At 48.3% G+C, this 20,079-nt stretch overlaps 1 protein-coding gene across 1 annotated transcript in view; it reads right to left on the bottom strand.

The window, feature by feature from the left end:
- ABCA13 (ATP binding cassette subfamily A member 13) overlaps positions 1–20,079 on the bottom strand; it is a 135,012-nt gene that overhangs the window by 83,862 nt on the left and 31,071 nt on the right. Inside the window, 6 exon segments of the mRNA XM_060156197.1 lie at positions 1,060–1,216; positions 4,947–5,062; positions 5,993–6,087; positions 6,090–6,124; positions 6,126–6,164; positions 10,480–10,534. Coding sequence (XP_060012180.1) covers positions 1,060–1,216; positions 4,947–5,062; positions 5,993–6,087; positions 6,090–6,124; positions 6,126–6,164; positions 10,480–10,534 — 497 coding nt within the window.

Below are 20,079 nucleotides of genomic sequence, written 5' to 3' on the forward strand. Positions count from 1 at the left end.
AGCTGACCAAGTCCCGGCGCGTCCGGGCACCAGGAAGGGAGCCCGTCCCGATGGAACAGACCTCAGTTCCGGACTCGCCAGACACCGACCAGCAGCCCATCCTCCAGAACTGGGAGGCCGGGCCTTTCCCAGGCTGTTTCCTCAGCCCCTGAGTCGATCCAGCCCCAGGAGTAGAGAGGAACGGCATCCACATGGACAGCAGGGGTCAGGAGAGACCTGTGTGGTCAGAGCCAAGAAAGCAAGCAGGAAAGAAATGTATGGAAATCCGGGGCAGAGGAGGGTGCAGACTATGAAATTCATTCCCACAGGCAGCTCAGGGGAGGCTGAGCAAGACGGAAGATGAGTTAAAGCAGACACGACCCCGGCAGGCCTCACGGGGAGGAGCATGGAAGGACAAGAGCGGGGTGTCAGCAGAGCTGGTTTCCACTGGACCTCGACGCCTGCTGGGATGACAACCAAAAGGGGCCTCCCGATGCAAACGGCCTGCTGGAGGGGTTCCCTGAGACAGGTACTTCCTCACCAGGAGTAATGGTCCTCGACTAGGAGTCCAGTCTCTTGGAGACCTCTGCTCCAACACCCTGAAAGCAGCAAATCTAAACATGCCCCGGGGCTCAGAGGACAGAATCGCCCGGACAATCCAGACCTGTTGTGGCCTGACAGTGTGGTCTGCACGGGGGCCAATCCCACACCGGAGCAGCTGACCCCAAAGAGAGGAATGTCTGACCCCTGCGCCCCTGACGCCAGCACAGGACACGCTCCACACACACAGCCACTCTTCCAACCATCGACTGGCAATTCACCCGCAAACAGGGATGCGCTGTGAACGCGCGGCTCAGCCTACCCTCCTCTCACAAAGCGGGTGCACAAACTGCTCATCTTGTGCCCACTGCTGCCAGCCTGGCTCTGGGCTTATCAAGGCACAGGGGTTTCTGCGAAGCAGAGTCAGTGTCTCTTTCTGGAGGTAAAGACAGTGGATACCAGCACATCTGTGCTGAGCTCCAGCTGGAAAAGCAACGGTAATCTAGGCGTTAGTCCCAGAGCCTGTGGGAGGTCACTAACCTGAGCCTTGGAGACAAAGGCCAACAGCCAGGGCGTGACGGTCATCAGCATGGTGCAGAGGCCGAGGAGGAAGTTCAGGGAGATGTAGGAGATGAAAGCCACGTCCGAACTGAAGAAGATTCAGGAGATGAAATACATCCACGGAACAGTCGCGCATCTGAAATGTCAAGTGAAAAGTCGTGTTCCTTGTCCTGTAACACTTACTTCTATACAGACTGATTTAAAGATGAGATTTTGCTGGCCTGGTTATTTTTCCTCCCTCAGTGAACAGGAGCAATTTTTACTTAATAAATCCGGCAGTTATTTTCTAAAGACAAAGCACATTTTCTGTAATATATGGGCAGAGCCCTGGGCAGGGTCCAACCCGGGCTAGGACGTGCGACCTGGAGAAAGCCCCAGTGTCCCCTCCCGCACAGGGCAGGCCTGGCCTCCCTTTCTGCTCACAGCCTTCTCAGCAGAGCAGGGATACACCTGTTTTTCAGAGAAGATTAAATCACTAAAGCTACCAAGGGTGGGAAGCTCTATATTAAAAGAGAACATAACATAGAACTGGAAAGCTTCCTTTCTGGGGTGGCCCGTGCGTAGGCTCCATGCCGTATGCCTCCAGGGTGTTCCCTGATCCTACAGCCCTGAAGGCGGGTGCCACGGCCCCATTTCACAGATAGGACACAGGATGGACGCGGCTAAGATACCTGACCACGGACCCACGGCTGAGAAGCAGGAGCTGAAAGCGGGGGTGATTTGTGTGTGAGCCCGAAGCCGGGGCGTGAGGGCTGCACCCGCGAAGCGGCCCCTGGAAGTTTCAGATGACCTCACGCTCTAAGAAGACACCCAAAATTGTCCTCTAAAGGAAACACCTCTTCCTTCTTCCTTCTCCAGAGCACAGAGCCAGGGCTCATTCGCGGCCGACTCACCTCAGGCTCCTCTGTGACCCCCACCCTGCTCCGCCCCAGGGAAGGAAGCCGCAAGTACCGGCAGAAGAGTCACTTACTTCACTGTCTTTATTTTTATTCTTTCATGCAGCATTCTTCCCATTTCCATGGAAAGGAACAGTCAACAAAATTTATCAATTGAAAATATATTAGGTCGTTATAAGAACCATGATGATATATGTACACATTTATGAATACGGTCTGCTTTATTGACAGACTGTATGAAACAGCTGAAGTCACTGACTTTAAGTCACGACCTTTCTCTGAAGACCCTGCGTGCTCCCATGTGCTCTCTGCACACTCAGTGCAAACCTGTCACCATTTTCTCAGGCTGATTTAGTGGTTTCACTTGAAATACCTTGGTAGCTTCTGAATGCCTGAGGTTTCCTTAATACGTTAACTAGCTCTGAAAAGCATGAGACTTCAAAAGGACGCTAGGCCCTCAAGATAGCTTTTGATTTGAGCACAGTTCCTTTTCCACATGAAATCTATGGTATTCATCCCTGGGTCAAAAGATACACCCTCGTATTTCAGGAAATAGCACTTCTCGAGCATACAAGTTTGAGGTGAGTACTTTAATGCAACTGCTCTTAAATATCAATGCTTGGTTCAAATAAACATATTGGTGGCTCCAGTCGTCCTGCTTTTTTCTTTTCAAGGAAAGAATTAAATTGGCTTAAAGTGCATAATTTATTTTTTGGTAAAACATACGGTAGCTTCAAACAACCGCCGTTCTTTTACTAAACTGTGATATCATTTTAACGATTAACCTGGAGGGTGGCAGCCCGCTCATAACGACTCTACCGTTTATGGGGTTTTCCTCCCTCTGAAAGCTGTCCCACCTCCACATTGCAGGATTTTCCAGACATGGACCAGGATTCTGTGACCTCATCTTCATAATCCTTTAGTACTAAATGTGCACTAAGTATGCGGTTAAGGTTTCCATTTTTTATATAAGCCAGATTCTCTTTTCTGTCTGAGATGTTCAGGTGTTATTTTTTTCTCTTTTGATGTGAATTCTCCTCCCTTTCCAGCTTGAATATCAAATTTTCCTCCACAGAGAGAAAGAAAAAAAAGAAAAGGTAAAGGAAAATTGTAACTGGGCACTTGGTCCTATTATGTCTTGTGAGAGTCTATTCATTTAGACATTCCCCAATTTTTCCAGATTCCAGACAAACAGCCCCATTTAATGCCTGACCGTGTTCTTGGTCTCAGCTTATTCTGGGATGCAGCCTTTCTGCGATGGTTCTGGGCTCCTCGTGGGGACAGGATTGCGAGCCGGCACTCTCGTCCACTGGGGCCCCAAGGGCCCCTCCTCTTGCTGGGGGGTCACCGTGTCAGGTTGTGTGCAGGCCTGGCCTCCAGTGGAGGAAGGACCACCCTTTAAACCTGAACTAGCCCCTGGGGGGTCACCCTGAGAGTCCGGTCGGCAGCCCCCTTGCTCTCATCCACTGGAACCGGCCTGGGGCAGTTTTCCAGGTCCTCTGGGCCCCTCTCACCTAAGACCCCTCCATCTGAGGTGGCCACCATGTTGGGCCATGAATGTAACTCGAGAGACCTGTGAGTCCCCTGAACTTGTTTGAAAAGTGCTGTAATCATGAATGTGGACAGAATTCTAGCTTAATTCGGATTCTTAAAGGAAGCAAAGCAAACAAGCAAAACAAGGTTAAGGAAAATTCCTAAAAACACGTTTTTTGTAAGAGCGTCTCACCATGCGACTTTGTCTGAGTTTCACCTTAATTTTTGAAATCTGCTCTCTAAAGTTCAAAAATAATTTACAGCAAAACATATTTTGCTCACACTATAAGGAAACATGACCACACTATGCATTCAACCGGATCAATAAACTGAAATCAAATCATTTCTTTAGCACCAGGAGCCCACGTATGTAGATCGTTATATCCAGCTGAGTATAGAAAACATGTCTCTACTATAGGCACACTTTAGAGCTTAAGACACAATATCCTCTAAATATTAAATAATTCTTATAGTAACAATAACAACTAAAAGTAATTTAATGGGAACCCTTGACGGCCACTGTAGGGGAGGTTTATCTGAATGACCTGATATCCTTTTCACAGCAACAGAATTGTATTCTACACGGAAGAAAGTGAGGCTTAGAGAAAGAAATAAACACTTCCAAGGTCACAGAGTTAGTGGCAATGTCCGTATTCCTAAAAAGGTTTCTCTGTCTCTCTCTTTGCGCCCCATCTATCCATCCACCCATCCATGTATCTATTTATCCAATAATGATATAATTTGTCCCTAATTAGATGCTTTGAATAAGTCTGGATCACTGATACAACTGTCATCTATGTAAAAATCATTTTACTTGTAATCTTTGGCTTAGAAAAAAGCAGAATGCTCTGTTTAAAATATATATATTAGCCTTAAATTAAAATAAATCAGCACTTTAATTATTTTCCCTATTAGCAAGTATCTCTCACATACCTAGCCTAGATCTATAGCCAAATATGCATGACCTGTAGAAGAGGATGACATTATGCATTCCTGATACCCGGCAGATATGATCTGGGGACTGCTAGCAACAATCCTTATTAGTGTGTTCAAACGAGAAATTTGTAAAATGACTTTTCTGGCTTTGCTACTTTTCCTGCGAGAAAAGAAAAAGTGATAGAAGTTAGACAAAACATTTCCAAACTACTAATGTCAGGAGAGAGAAAACTACAGCAGACATAGAGCTTCACGGGCTCCCCGAGGACAGTTTTGGAGCTGAGTGAGTAACGGACACTGAGCTGGAACCGAAGCCGCTGCCATCACCCACCCTCCGAGCAGGGGCCCCGGACGTCCTGCTCAGGCTGGTCGGAAGAAGCAGCATAATTGCTTGGAAAGAGAGAAAACCATGAAGCCGACAGCAGGCTCAAGGCCGCCCCAGGGGGTTCTGTCCTTCAGAAAACACACCATAATTCTGCAGCTGTGCTTCTCATCACATACCCAAAAGGTACCAGCAGGAGGGCCGTGGCTGCCAGCTTCCCCCGGAAAGTGAAAGCCGCTAACCGGAAGGCGAGGAGCACCGCGACACACAGGCAGACAGAAACCAAGTAAAAGAGCTGAGAAGATCAAGGGAAGAGGGCCTGTTACGTCAGGGGCTTGTATACCACCATCTCCCGACCCTCCGGCTCTCAGGTCAGCTCCAGCTTAGGTCTGTGTCCTGTGTGGCCCGGCACACGGTCTGCAGCGGCGGACTCGGGCCTGGAGAGTCCCCTTCCAGATCCGTGTTAAACGAGGTCCTTAAGATGGGCTTGGATCCCACAGGGCTGCTGTCCTCGTGAAAAGAGGAGGTGAGAACACAGGGTGAGGACACAGAGAGGGCGGCCGTCCACGTGCCCAGGACAGAGGCCTCAGGGGGCACCAGCCCTGCCACACCTGGATGCAGGTCTTCCAGTCTCCAGAAGGCGATTAAATAAATGTCTGTGCTCTGTGCCTCTCCGCAAGCCGGGGGGCCACTAACACGGCCGCCCACACCCACCTCCCACGGGGAAGGGGCGGGAATCCAGCCCCCTCCCAGGACACACGGCTTCTTCCCACACTCAGAACCAAGGGCAGACCCCCCGCCCGGCAGCCAGCACCTCCCCACTGCGGGTTGACAAACCCCGGCCTCCCCTGGGGCTTGCTCGCCAGCCCCCCTTCTCTGGCTGCAGGGCCCCTCCCCAGCTTTGCTCTGAAGTCACCCTTGATCCCATGACCCTCTTCCATTCTCTTGATAAACCTAGTCACAAGCCAATTGCATCTTGTGTATTTATTTATTTTTACTTGGTTATTTGTTTTCTGCTTCCACTCATAAGGACACAAGTTCCTCAAGACGGAGACCCTCTCTGCTTTGTTCATGGCTTTGTCCCCAAGACCTCAGACACACGTCCAGGAAACCGCCCTGCTTCTGTGGATCACGTGGGGCGGCCACACACCCACACACATGCAGGTATGTGCACACACATGTCCCCCGGGTGCAGGGACACAGAGGACATGGCCCCGAGTCCTACCATGTCACACAGGAAGATCGTGAGCCAGTAGGTCCTGTAGCCCAGGCCGCTCATGTGCTGCAGCCTTGTGGCCCCAGTCACCCTGTCCCGCACACGGAGCTGCTGATGGACGCGAACAGGATGGAGAATCCAAATGCACAGGGTGATGCCGCACTGGCGGAAGCTCTCCAGGCTGCAGGCAGAGCAGAACGGCCGTCAGAGGCTGGCGGGGACCCATCAGTGATGAGGGTCCCAGTGGCCGGAACCGTTAATTAGATGCAAGCTATTATATACAGGATGGATAAACAACAGGTCCTACTGTAGAGCACAGGGAACTACATTCAATATCCTGTGATAAACCAAAATGGAAAAGAATATGAAAAAGAATGTATACTGTACAGCAGAAATTAACACAACATTGTAAATCAACTATACTTCAATAAAGTCTAAAAAAAGAATCTTTCATTCACTTTGAAAAAATGTTGAACAAAATAGATCAGGCATCCTTTCTCTACTGACTTATAAGAAGGTTTCACGATGTCAAGAAAATTAGCTGCTGTCAGATGTGTAGCAAATATTTTTCTGTTTCTCCCTTCACTTCTTAAAGTTTATTTTTCAACACAGATTTAACTTCCATTTATAGATTTATATTTATATAAATTATATAACACATTCTTTACTTTCACTTTATAGGCTTTGCATAGAAAACTTTGTTAGCCAAAATTACAAAAATATTCAGACCTTTTCTTCCATTCTCTTAATGCTTTACCTTTAACTGTTTGTTCCATGTTGATTTTTTTAACATCTTTATTGGAGTATAATTGCTTTACAATGGTGTGTTAGTTTCTGCTTTATAGCAAAGTGAATCAGCTACACATATACACATATCCTCATATCCCCTCCCTCTTGCATCTCCCTCCCACCCTCCCTATCCCAACCCTCTAGGTGGTCACAAACCACCAACCTGATCTCCCTGTGCTATGTGGCTGCTTCCCACTAGCGATCTATTTTACATTTGGTAGTAAGTATATGTCAATGTTACTCTCTCACTTCGTTCCAGCTTACCCTTCCCCACCGCCGTGTCCTCAAGTCCATTTTCTACGTCTCCGTCTTTATTCCTGTCCTGCCCTTAGGTTCTTCAGAACCATTTTTTTTGTTGTTCTTGTTTTTAGATTCCATATATATGTGTTAGCATGCGGTATTTGTTTTTCTCTTTCTGACTTACTTCACTCTGTATGACAGACTCTAGGCCCATCCACCTCACTACAAATAACTCAATTTCATTTCTTTTTATGGCTGAATAATATTCCATTGTATATATGTGCTACATCTTCTTTATCCATTCCTCTGTCGATGGACATTTAGGTTGCTTCCATGTCCTGGCTATTGTAAATAGAGCTGCAATGACCATTGTTGTACATGACTCTTATTGAATTATGATTTTCTCTGGGTATATGCCCAGTAGTGGGATTGCTGGGTCGTATGGTAGTTCTATTTTTAGTTTTTTGAGGAACCTCCATACTGTTCTCCATAGTGGCTGTATCAATAGTGCAAGAGGGTTCCCCTTTCTCCACACCCTCTCCAGCCTTTATTGTTTCTAGATTTTTTGATGATGGCCATTCTGAGTGGTGTGAGGTGATACCTCATTGTAGTTTTGATTTGCATTTCTCTAATGATTAGTGATGTAGAGCATTCTTTCATGTGTTTGTTGGCCATCTGTATATCTTCTTTGGAGAAATGTCTATTTAGATCTTCTGCCCATTTTTGGATTGGGTTGCTTGTTTTTTTGATATTGAGCTGCATGAGCTGCTTGTAAATTTTGGAGATTAATCCTTCATCAGTTGCTTCATTTGCAAATATTTTCTTCCATTCTGAGAGTTGTCTTTTTGTCTTGTTTACGGTTTCCTTTGCTGTGCAAAAGCCTGTAAGTTTCATTAGGTCCCATTAGTTTATTTTTGTTTTTATTTCCATTTTTCTAGGAGGTGGGTCAATAAGGATGTTGCTGTGATGTATGTCATAGAGTGTTTTTCCTATGTTTTCCTCTAAGAGTTTTATAGTGTCTGGCCTTACATTTAGGTCTTTAATCCATTTTGAGCTTATTTTTGTGTATGGTGTTAGGGAGTGTTCTAATTTCATTCTTTTACATGTAGCTGTCCAGTTTTTCCAGCACCACTTACTGAAGAGGCTGCCTTTTCTCCATTGTAGATTCTTGCCTCCTTTATCAAAAATAAGGTGACCATATGTGTGTGGGTTTATCTCTGGGATTTCTGTCCTGTTCCATTGATCTATATTTCTGTTTTTGTGCCAGTACCATATTGTCTTGATTACTGTAGCTTTGTAGTATAGTCTGAAGTCTGGGAGCCTGATTCCTCCAGTTCTGTTTTTCTTTCTCAATATTGCTTTGGCTGTTTGGGGTCTTTTGTGTTTCCATACAAATGGTGAAATTTTTGGTTCTAGTTCTGTGAAAAATGCCATTGGTAGTTTGATAGGGATTGCATTGAATCTGTAGATTGCTTTGGGTAGTATAGTCATTTTCACAATGTTGATTCTTCCAATCCAAGAACATGGTATATCTCTCCCATGTGGATTTTATTTTAGGTAAAAATTTTATTTGAGGGCTGCCCTGGTGGCACAGTGGTTGAGAGTCTGCCTGCAGATGCAGGGAACACGGGTTCCTGCCCCAGTCCAGGAATATCCCACGTGCCGCGGAGTGGCTGGGGCCGTGAGCCGTGGCCACTGAGCCTGTGCATCCGGAGCCTGTGCTCTGCAGTGGGAGAGGCCACAACAGTGAGAGGCCCGCGTACCGCAAAAGAAAAAAAAAATTATTTGAGGTAAAAATGCAGATTTACTCATTTATTTTTCAAATGCCTAGTGAGCTCTGTCAACACTGTAATAATAAATGTATTTCCTCAAAAAAAAAAAAAAGTACTTAGGACCAGCCAGCGTATTGGCTAAGGGTGTGGATTCTCTCATTAAATCCCCTCAATGACCTTTCGAGGCCTGGGTTACACTCCCAGGGGCCTAGAGGACACACAGAGGAGAGCAAAGGTGAGAGGCAGGTCCCCGTCTGCCCACCTGGAGCCCAGTCTTGACACTGAACCCTCCTCCTAGGCAAAATGAAAGGCTCCTGCCTAGTGGCCTCCACGCTGAGCGTGGCCTCTGCCCTCTTAGGGCCACCTTGCTGGGCAACAGCTCTTGTGGGCGGGGGTGGTGTTTTGCTCCACACGTGGCAGCCCCACCTCTGAATCTAGTCTTTCAAAACACCAGAATATTCTCTAGTAGATGGAGGTGCTTGGCGATGACATGCACTGTACTTTCTGTGTCACTTTTAACTGGAGCACCACCAACACCTCTGGTCCATCACTGCCTCCCCTTTGGGGATGGTCAGGGCACAGCTGCCTCTGGTAATGCACGGATGCAACTGCTCAGCTCAAACCCTCCATCACGTCTTACTTCATAACCAAAGTTGATGCACCCATACTTAGAATCCCGACAGGTGTCAGCTAAAGGAAGGACCCCAAGAGTCTGTATATGAATATGAGGACCACCTGCTGCATTCGGGATGAGAGGGGAGATTACCCATCAACCAGATCTGTGTTCTCCCACTCTTTCAGGTAGGTTGCAGAAAGTACATAAAAAATACTTCTACTTATCAATTTTTAGCTGAAAGTTTGTCCACCTTATGGCAGGGAAGGGAGATGGGGAAAAGGAGGAGACACTTAGGTCTGCACATAAAGGACACTAGCCTCATCAGCACCATCTCCATCTGGACGGTGAGGACAGACTTACAGGAGAAACTGTCAGGAGGCATCACTATGCTTACCTCTGTAAATGCCACGTTTAAAACTTTAACTTGAAAAAGATGTTGGGTCCTATGAGCTTTGGCAAATCAGCCCCTTAGAACAATTGCTACTTAGAAATAAGCTGCATGACATGCTTATCCATTTTTGTTTTGTTTTGTTTTTGTTTTTATGTTTTGGCTGCATTGGGTCTTTGTTGCTGTGCGCAGGCTTTCTCTAGTTGTGGCGAGCGGGGGCTACTCTTTGTTGCGGTGCGTGGGCTTCTCACTGCGGTGGTTTCTCTTGTTGCAGAGCCCAGGCTCTAAGTGAGTGGGCTTCAGCAGTTGTGGCACATGGGCTCAGTAGTTGTGACTCACAGGCTCTAGAGCACAGGCTCAGTAGTTGTGGTGCATGGGATTAGTTGCTCCGCAGCATGTGGGATCTTCCCAGACCAAGGCTCGAACCCATGTCCCCTGCACTGGCAGGCAGACTCCTAACCACTGTGCCACCAGGGAAGCCCTGCTCATCCATTTTAGACTCAGTCAATGCACTTTCTCCTTTAACCATCCCTGTCCTCACACTTTGCACAGAAATGCCCAAGCCTTGTTCCACTAGGTGCACCTGCCAACCTCACTCAGTGCAGAAGCAGAAAAGGGATGAGAATTACCCCTAACAACCCAGAGATGTTGATCCACATTCGGCCCCCCACCAAGTGTTCCTTTAACTCACAACTTGTCCTCGTTCAGCAAGGCTCCTCCAAATGGGTGGCTGTAGAGCGTGATTCCTATGAAAGACAAGTTGAAAGTGAGCCTGCAAGCCTCTGCCTGCTGTCCGGGGACAGCCCCCCTCCCAGACACCCGGGGCACTGTGCCCAGTGTCACCTGCCCGCCTGGCCCGATCCCTCCACCCCCCCCAAATGGAAGGTCCCATCCAGCAGTTCAGCCACTCTGTGCTGGGACCTCTGTAGTCGCTGCTCCCGGAAATCACCCGCATGTACTGAACACGCCTGTGCTACGTCACAGGCACCGTGCTAACATGTCACCACACTGTACCGTCCAGTCCCTGTGGCTTAAGTGATGTATCATCCATAATGTACTGTGCGGAAACAGACTCAGGAAGGCCAAACAACAAACGCCAATGGGATTATTTGATGGAAACCAGGGCAATACTCAAAAATTCACCTCTAGAACAAGCCAGGTGTAGACAGAAAACTGAAGCACTTCATGGGTCTGGTTTTGTTTTAGGAGTTTTGTTTTGCTTTTTGGGGCTTCTGCGTTAGCGTAATGATAGCAGGCAATACGGAGAAGTTGCCATCAACTTACCAATTAAAACGGTTTCATCGTGAAGGCCGCTCATGACACCCACACGTGCTCTCGGTGCCCACAAACTCCAGCCATGCTGTATTGAGAAGAACTCCAGGGCTTCAGGCATTTCGTCTTATTGTCAACGATAAGACCAATCACGTTTCCTGCTCTGATTGGCCGTTGCAGGTGTGTGGAAGCCATCCCAGCATCCCTGCCCCACCTCACGTGCCTCCCCTACACTTCTCCTCCTCCTGTGGCTCGAATTTGGCCTGTCGCATTCTGCACGCTCTTACGAGGGCACGTCAAATCTTTACAGAAACACACGAGGTAGAAGTGAAGATAAATAAATGAAAGGCCTGGCGCCGGAACGGACTTCAGAACTCGGGGTCCCACCAGTTCTGCCACCGGGCATCCTGACCCCCCTCCACCCATCCCCCTTCCCGCTCCAGCCACACCAGCCCTTTTCTCCTCCATCCTGGGCTCAGCCACGCACCACAGCACGTTCTTTCACAGCAAAAAGAACAGTGGGAGCTATGGTGCAGCAAATAGCCCCCCGCACAGTTTCCAGAACGATTTCTGGACTCTGAACTCATACCGTCTGAGTGCTCTGCTGCAGGCTCCCAGGGTGTGTGCCGAATGCCCACAGCGGGTTTCCCACCTCCGACACTTGAAGTACACGTTTGCCACGAGCTGAACTGCCCTTCTGGACCACTGACACCACCTTTATGTCTTTCTTTCCCTGAACGAGCCTCCACTCCCTCCTTAGGTATCCTCAAGCTCCCGTTCCTTCCAGCTTCCAGTCATGGGACAAGCGGCCCAGCACGCACCAGCCCTGTCAGGAGGCAGCCCCGTAGCTAAGGGACTGAGGACCATGTTTATAATGTGCAGATGCTGCCGAGCCCAGCAAGGGCCCCACGGCACGCCAGAGCCTGAGGGGGCGAGTTTGCAGTGCTGTGCACTGCTTGGGGCTACGTGGATGAATGAGCATGCTGCAGGTGAGAAAACACCCAGAGAGATGCAGGTGGCTGAGGGACGGTTTGGAAATTATAGTATTTTGGGAACATGAGAGAATATTGGACTTGCCTAATCTGAAAATACCCCTGGGGCAAGAGGGAGCTGGAAAATGCCTTCAGGTAGCTACAGGATTGTCATGAGCACAGATGACGGACTTGATCTGTAACGTTCTGGAGGAAGAAGACAGTCCAGGGAGATAGATTCAAAAGATATAAAAAAAAAAAAGCATGTGGTCTAGAGGGCTGAAACTCTGGGCCAGCCTGACCTCTGAGGGGAGAGGGTGAGTCTTAAGCGCCTCTGTGTTTGTCTGGCCCTCCCGACTTGCATCCTTTACAATAACACTGTGGCTGTAGGTCCATTGCTTCCCTGAGTTCTGTGAGCTTCTAGTGAATTCTGTAAGGGGATGGAGTCCTGCAAACCCTCAAGGCTGCAGTGAGGCAGTCACAAGTGGGGCTGGCTCGGTACCCTTGAAGAGTGGCTGGTGTCAGAGGTGAGGCGGCCTTGTTGGGGACGGTGCCCTCTGACCTGTAGGGTCTGCATCAACTCCAGTGGTTGGAGCCACACTGAGCTGCCCTTCATGCAGCCAGACGGCACACAGCACACTCCTCGGCTCCGCATCTAGAGGGCACAGAGGCAGGCATGGGGTCCCCCCCTGGGTTCCCTGCTCTGCCCCCACTCTCCTTGGGGCTTCTCCAGTCTCCCCTGCTGGCTGTGGATGTCCCCTACATCTGCCCTGCACACCGCAGGGTCTTATTTCCAGAACAATCTGTGTCAGCTGCCGACGTGCTCCTCCTTCATCTTCTCCACGGCTGTTAGTGTCCCGCGTCCTCCCAGCCCCCAGGCTCAAGCACTGAGTCATCATCGTCCCCCCTCTCCCGCACCCCACAGATCCGACAAGTCCCTGCGCTGTGTCCAGTCCACATCCCCTCCACGCCGCAGCCCCTGAGCCCTCCTAACCCACATCGCCTGTCAGCTCTCCTCCCCTGGCATCACCACCCTCCCTCCAGCCCTAGAGAATTTCCAGTAAGAAAAAGAAAATGTAGCATCCGTATTCTTTATCTGGACGTGGATGCTCTTATCACTCTGCTGTCCCACTGCTCCCACCTGAAGAACTCTACTGCTGTCATGTTCCCGCATGCCAACCCCAGGTGTATCTCACCTTTGCCATGTTCACCACCCCAAGCCCTCCGTACCTCTGCTCCGTCTGCCCCGGGACAGGGTTTGTTTCTGACCACCTCCCTGCAGAGGGACCCAGAGGCATAGAGGGAACAGAGGCGGATGCGGTTCTCAACATCCTTGTGAGCAGAGGACAGGCTGGTACCCAAAGGAAATGCAGGTCAACCTGTGGTCACGTGATGTGTGTTGGTCAGGACATTCGGCTATTAGTCTAAATTCTTACAGAGCAGCATTATCACAGCCATGACAGAAGCAGCCTCTGGAACGCGGAGGTTTGTGAAAGTTTCCCAGGACTCAAGCCCTGGGCTGCAGGCGCCACAACCCACATCCCCGCCAGCGTGTCCTGTGCACTCCTGGTTCTGCAAGTCTGCATCTGCATCTGTGCAGGGAAGGAGGTGGCGGAGGGCGAACGGCCCAGCCTTGCTGGTTCTGCAGTGAGAAGCTGCAGGCCACTTTGTGGTGAGTTCAACAATGAAATTTTAAACGACTGTGGCTGGACCTTTATTTTCATCCAGCTGCATAAATACCTGTACTTGCTTTAAACCATTAGGGTAACCATGGAAAGATTACGAATGTTCTCTAATATTTGCTTTCTGTGCCCTCTTTCCTCTGTTATGAATTTATGGCCCTTCATTTTCGCCCACATCCTGGATTTTGTCATCCTTTTAGGGTTTTCGTCTGGGAGGCGAGGGTACCCCAGTCCCTTCCTCACTAATGAAGTGACTGAGTGCTCCTGGGGTTGGCAACGCCACCATGTGCCAGGCCATGTTCTGAACACTTTCAGTATCTCCTCATTCAGTGTCTGGTGGTAGATGATGTGATTCAGAGACCAGGACAGCGTGCACGGCCTGCAGATCCTCCAGGAAGGGGCCTCCCAGGGAGCGGCCCAGCCTGGACTCACCCCTGTTATCCAGAGGCTGAATAGGGAGCAGAGGAAGAGCAGGTGACCTGCTCCTGACACAGGCAGCAGCCAAGCATCCAGAGTCCCAGGGGAGGCTCACTCACCAAATCACAGGACACGGAGAACCTTGTGTCTACACGGAGAACCTTGCCTCTACTCAGAGAACCTTGCCTCTACTCAGAGAACCTTGCGTCTACACAGAGAACCTTGCTCCTACACAGAGAACCCTGCGTCTACACAGAGAACCTTGCGTCTACATGGAGAACCTTGCCTCTACTCGGAAAACCTTGTGTCTACACGGAGAACCCTGCCTCTACAAAGAGAACCCTGCGTCTACACAGAGAACCTTGTTCCTACACAGAGAACCTTGCGTCTACACAGAGAACCTTGTGTCTACAAGGAGAACCTTACCTCTACTCGGAGAACCTTGTGTCTACACAGATAACCCTGTGTCTACACAGAGAACCTTGCATCTACACAGAGAACCTTGTGTATACATAGAGAATCTTGCGTCTACACAGAGAAGCCTGCATCTACACGGAGAACCCTACGTCTACATGGAGAAGCTTGCATCTACACGGACAACCTTGCATCTACACGGAGAACCTTGTGTCTGCACGGAGAACCTTGTGTCTACAAAGAGAACCTTGTGTCTATATGGGAGCTGCAGTGGGTGCCAACAACACGCCAATGAGAAGCAGGAAGCAGCCTGACCCACATGGTGCAGAGGCTGCCCTCCCTCCCCGGGGCCTCTGCTCAGAAATCTCTCAGGCCCCAGCTTTCCATTCAGCACTGGCTTTCAAGTCCCATCGTTTGCATGTTTTACAGAGTAAATATTTTAGTCTAGTCTCCTGAAGACTCGCATGCCTGGGGTCCTCTCCAGGGACCTGCAGGGAGTCCTACCAGTCCCAGATCTGGCATCTTCTTGGTGCTCAAGGCCACAGGGAGACTGAATCTCACATCCACCCGGAAATTAGAAATTCTCTTTAAAAGTAAGAGATGGAGAAAGAAAGGGCCTGAGACCACAGTGTTTGAGAGTGGAGACCATTACATCAGCAGGAAAATCCCTCCACAGGCTTTCAGAGACCCAACTCTCCTGCTGGGCATTTACCACCAGCTTTTCTAAGACAGCAGCTCCCCACTTTGGACCCCAAGTCAAACGACATTCTGATTTTATTCTGATTTGGGGTGGAAATCTGGGCACCAGACATCAGTGGAGCTTCACCAATGGTAAAGAGCGATTGGGCACTTCTTCCTTCCAAGGGCTGAGAATTCATTTGACACACACCTCATAGGACCCCAGGACCCAGGAGCCAGTGGGCAGGGTTACCCAGCCCTGGGGGCACCTGGTCCACTCATAGGACCCCCATAAAGATGAAGGAAGGAATCGGGCAGCAGGATGGGGAAGGAGGTGGGGGCTCCCTGGGGAAGGATCTGCTCCTGCAGCTCTGGGGTTTCTGAATGCTGGCAGGCTTTTAATTCTGATTCTTCCATTTGGTTCTCACTACGTCAGATGCTTTCAGAACCACAGATATTCTGAAGGTAGTAGTGGCTCTGCAGGATTAAACTTATTTCAAAATCAGGTTAACATTCCTCTACATCTGTGCTGAGATTTTGTTTGTATTTTGCAAAAGCGGGAAGGGACTTAGAGTTACTGCAATAGGGATGTGTGTGCCTGTTTTCTCAACACAGAAGAGTCATGAGAGACCACAGGTGGAAGGTACCCCTCTCCCTGGGGTCCGTGTGCCGCAGGACCCGGGAAGGAGAGGTGGCGGGTGGCAGTGGACATGCCTGCCCAGGCCCGCACTCCCACCACCTTCTCCCCCAACCCCTGATCCAGACAACAGTGAAGTGTTAGGAATCAGAGATCCTCCCACAGACTCCAGGAGAGAGCCGGGGCCTGGGATCCATCTCACACACCAGGAACACTGCTGAGGGCAACTCCCCGGGGACAGAGAAAGTGCTGGGGGTAGGAAACTGCGGCGGAGGACGTTCTGGCAGCTTCTCTAAGGCCAAACACAGTACAGAGTGAGAGGCACAACTCTGACTCTCCGGACCCCAGTTTATGCATTTTCTGTCCTTACAGCCTGTGATGCCCTAGTTGTAGGGACACACTACTGCAACGGGCAATCTCTGTAACTGGGCTGTTTCCATCGCCTTGTGTGTGGTCGGAGCTCCATTTAGGTAACAACTGCAATGTGATAGGATCTCGGGGCTGATGACATCACAGAAAGGCCCAGAGTCCATCGGGGAAGGACCACAGTTCCAGCACCACAAGGGAGCAAAGGAAACCACTCAAGTCTCTCTTCAGTGTCACCTCCAACAGTTTTCAGAAACGACGTTTCCAAACGTACATTCTGAAAACACTTGAATGATTTTTCTTTGTTTGATTACTCTTGTCATTTATATTCCAGCTTTTCTTTCTAAGAATTGGCCCACGGCAATGTATAAATGTATAAAAGTAGTGTTCTGATTTAGTATTCTCATTAGAGTATGTCTTCTATGGTTTCCAGATTCTGTATATTTGTCATTTGTAAAAAATGCACATTTGTGCTTTTGTCCAATATTCATTATGATAGCAAAACACTTATCTTGTCTCCAATTCAAGTAGTCACTTTTAGATTCACTCCTTCTATAAAATATATCTTTGCAAGTATTAATGCCCAGATGTCTGTAAACATCCACAACAAAAGAAAAGACTGGCTTTGGCATCAACACATGTGCAAAAGTTTGTGTTCTTTTAAATAATTCACTATGAGTCATTAGTGAGATAGGGAAGAGTTCAATTAACCTGACAGAGTATTGAGAGCAATGCATGCACTTTCCCGACTAGAAGGCATTTTGATGGCTTTCTCTCTCTCCCTCCTCTTAATCTCTCCTGGAAAAGAAGGTTTTGTTCTCAATATTAATGCTTCTTGAGTAGGAGATGCCAATGGTAACAAGGTTTTAAATAAAGAACAGGGAAAAGAGTAAAATTAAAATAAACCATAATCCAATCCCAAACCAACCAGAGTTAATCAGTATTTGCATTTTGACATTACTTATTTCAAAATGTCCGGGGTTTTCTCTACACGCACGTAATTATTATTGAATTATATTTCACATTATGTATCTTCTATTTCATGGATCATTCATGACCTTCAAATAATTTTTTCACTGCATGCATGCAAACATTTGCATAATCTATGTGCTTCACGAGAATTGACGTTCACCAATTCATTCATTCATTCTCTGGATTTAATATTTTTGTGATCTTACTTTTGATGAGTCCCTCTGGGACTGTCTCTGGGCCCCATTTTTACTGGGGATACTGGCGGCATGTCTTCTGAGCTGCAGCCTACAGGGGGCATCTCTGTGGTCTGTTCTCTCCATGAGCAAACGCCTTCACTAGGTAGGGAATTTGGGGTGTGCGCCTTTTTCTTGCCATGTTCTGTAGGCAGCATTCCAGGGCCCGCTGCCTCTGGAGATTGTGGTTAAGGAGTCAGAGACCAGACTCTAGTCCCTCCACGTGGAGTAGTCCCAATCCACCCAGGTCCTCTCCCTTGTGACCCCAAACCCTGGACATTACAGTACACACAGGAAGGTTCTGACAGGTGGGAAGAAGGACCTTGGGACACGGGGAAGGACACCTCGGTGTGTCCCCTGGTTTCCTTACTGCCTCCCACACGTGAAAGCCTACGGAAGCCTCCAAGTGGGAACAGCCAACGGATCCCGACAAGAAAATCTCCCTCCACCCCGACGCTTGCTCCTAAAGACAGTGAAGCTTTAGGAAGCAGAGCTCCTCCCACAGACCCCAGGAGAGAGACGGGGCTGAGAGGAAAGCTGAAGGAGCAGAAAAGGTGGCCTAGCAAAAGAGCACCCTCCTGGCAATATCCACCCCCTCAGTCCATCCAAACTCCGCTGGGAAACTGCCCCACCCTCTGCAGTTTCAGCAGGTCCTATCTGGAAGTGGACTCCCTGCCCACCTGACAGAGACAGGGAGCACCACAATGCCCCACTCGCATCCAGAGGTGAGCTGAGCCTTCTCCCGCACCTGGCCGGTGAGACGAGCATGGCAGAGTGAGGAGAGTCACCTCTCCATGCTGCACAGCCCCTGCCCCTCAGGAGGGACCAGCAGGAAGCCCAGCCCCGCGTCCACCTGGCGGCACCAACGACGTGGCTGCATGGAGCAGGGCTGTCAGCACCGCTTCACCTCCACCCTCTGCCCTGCCATCCGGCTGTGCCCACTTCCCACCAAGCATCACTGACACTGAAGGGGGCCACATGGAGGGGGTAGGTACAGCTGGTCCTCCAGTACCTGCCCCCAGTGTCAGGGGCGGGCCCTGGGGGATGAACGTAAACCCCACTGAGGAGCCACGAGATAGTGCGAGTCAGTGCCTTCTTTTGCCATGCATGTACCAGCAAGGCTCAGTGGTAGATCTGGACCCCACCCCCCAGATCTGCAGCTTTTTCCAGGAGGGCATCAGCAGAGCCCGGCGGTAGGTTAAACAGACATATCTACCTAGTTCTCAGGCGAGACTTCAACAGAAAGATTGCCTGCTTCAAAACAAAACAGAACCACTTAATGGGGTTCAGCATCTCATAATTTGGCATCCAAAATACCCAGGATTCAACTGAGAAAATAGCCTTCATGACAAGAACCAGAATAATCACAACTTGAAAAAGAAAAGACAATGAACAGATGCCAACAGTGAGATGAGTCAGGATGTGAGAATTAGCTGACAACAGGGATCATAAAGATGTTTCAATGAGTAATTGGGAATTCTCTTTAAATGTAAAAAAAAAAAATTAATGTATCAGTAAAGAAACAGAAGTGATAAAAAATAATCAAATGGGAAATCTAGAACTGAAAATAAAGTGACAGAAATTAAAAAAGAAAAAAAAAACTTACTAGATGTACTCAACAGTTGGGTTAGATAGAATGATAGAATCAGTAAACTTGAGGATGAACAACAGAATTTACCCATCCTAAAAAACAAAGAAAATAAACCCCGGAAATTCAGGGACCTATGGGAAAATAACAAGAGAGCTGACAGTTTTATTACTGTAGTCTGAGAAGGAGAAGAGAGACAGAGGGATTGAAAAAGTATTTGAAGACATAATGACAGAAAAGTTTCCAAGGTTGGCAAAAGTTGTACACCTACAAATTCAAGAGCTAATGAAACTTAAGTGAATCCCAAATAGAAAAACCCAAATAAACCTATGCCAGAATATGTTATAATTAAATTTCCAAAAACTTCAAGACAATAAAAAAGCCTTAAAGCCAGCCAGAGAGAGAGAGATGGGAACACAAACTCAAAATACAGTGGATTTCTCATTTGAAACCATGGTATCCAGAAGGAATTGGTACATTTTCAAAGTGCTGGATGTTTCTTTTCTGACAACCATGAATTATATATTAGTGAAACTATCTGTCAAGAATGAAGGAGAAATAAAAACATTCTCAGTGGAAAGAAAACTAAGAGAATTTGCCATTAGCAAACCTACTGTGAAATAGCAAAAGTAAGTCTTCTAAGCCAAAAGGAAATCAATCATAACAGAAGAAGGCTTAGAACTTCCAAAAGGAAAGGAGAACATCAGGATGTGTTTACTGTGGGGGCAGGGACTTCCCTGGTGGTCCAGTGGTTAAGACTCTGCACTTCCATTGCAGGGGCACAGGCTTCAGCCCTGGTTGGGGAACTAAGATCCCACATGCCGTGTGGCACAGCCAAAAAAAAGAAAAATAAAGAGAACCTAGTTTGTTATCAACCAGTCTCTAATATAGCAGAAAATAATGAATAAATAGATAAATAAATAAATAAAATGGGGGTAAGTATAACAGACCAGCCTTTATCTCATGAGTTTCTCAAGTCATTCTCAGTGACATAAGCGATAATTAGAACACGGTCCAAGGTGGTGCTCAAGGTATAAGTAAATACCTAAGACTGTTATATT

Source organism: Lagenorhynchus albirostris, chromosome 8, assembly GCF_949774975.1.
Source record: "Lagenorhynchus albirostris chromosome 8, mLagAlb1.1, whole genome shotgun sequence".
Lineage (NCBI taxonomy): Eukaryota > Metazoa > Chordata > Mammalia > Artiodactyla > Delphinidae > Lagenorhynchus > Lagenorhynchus albirostris.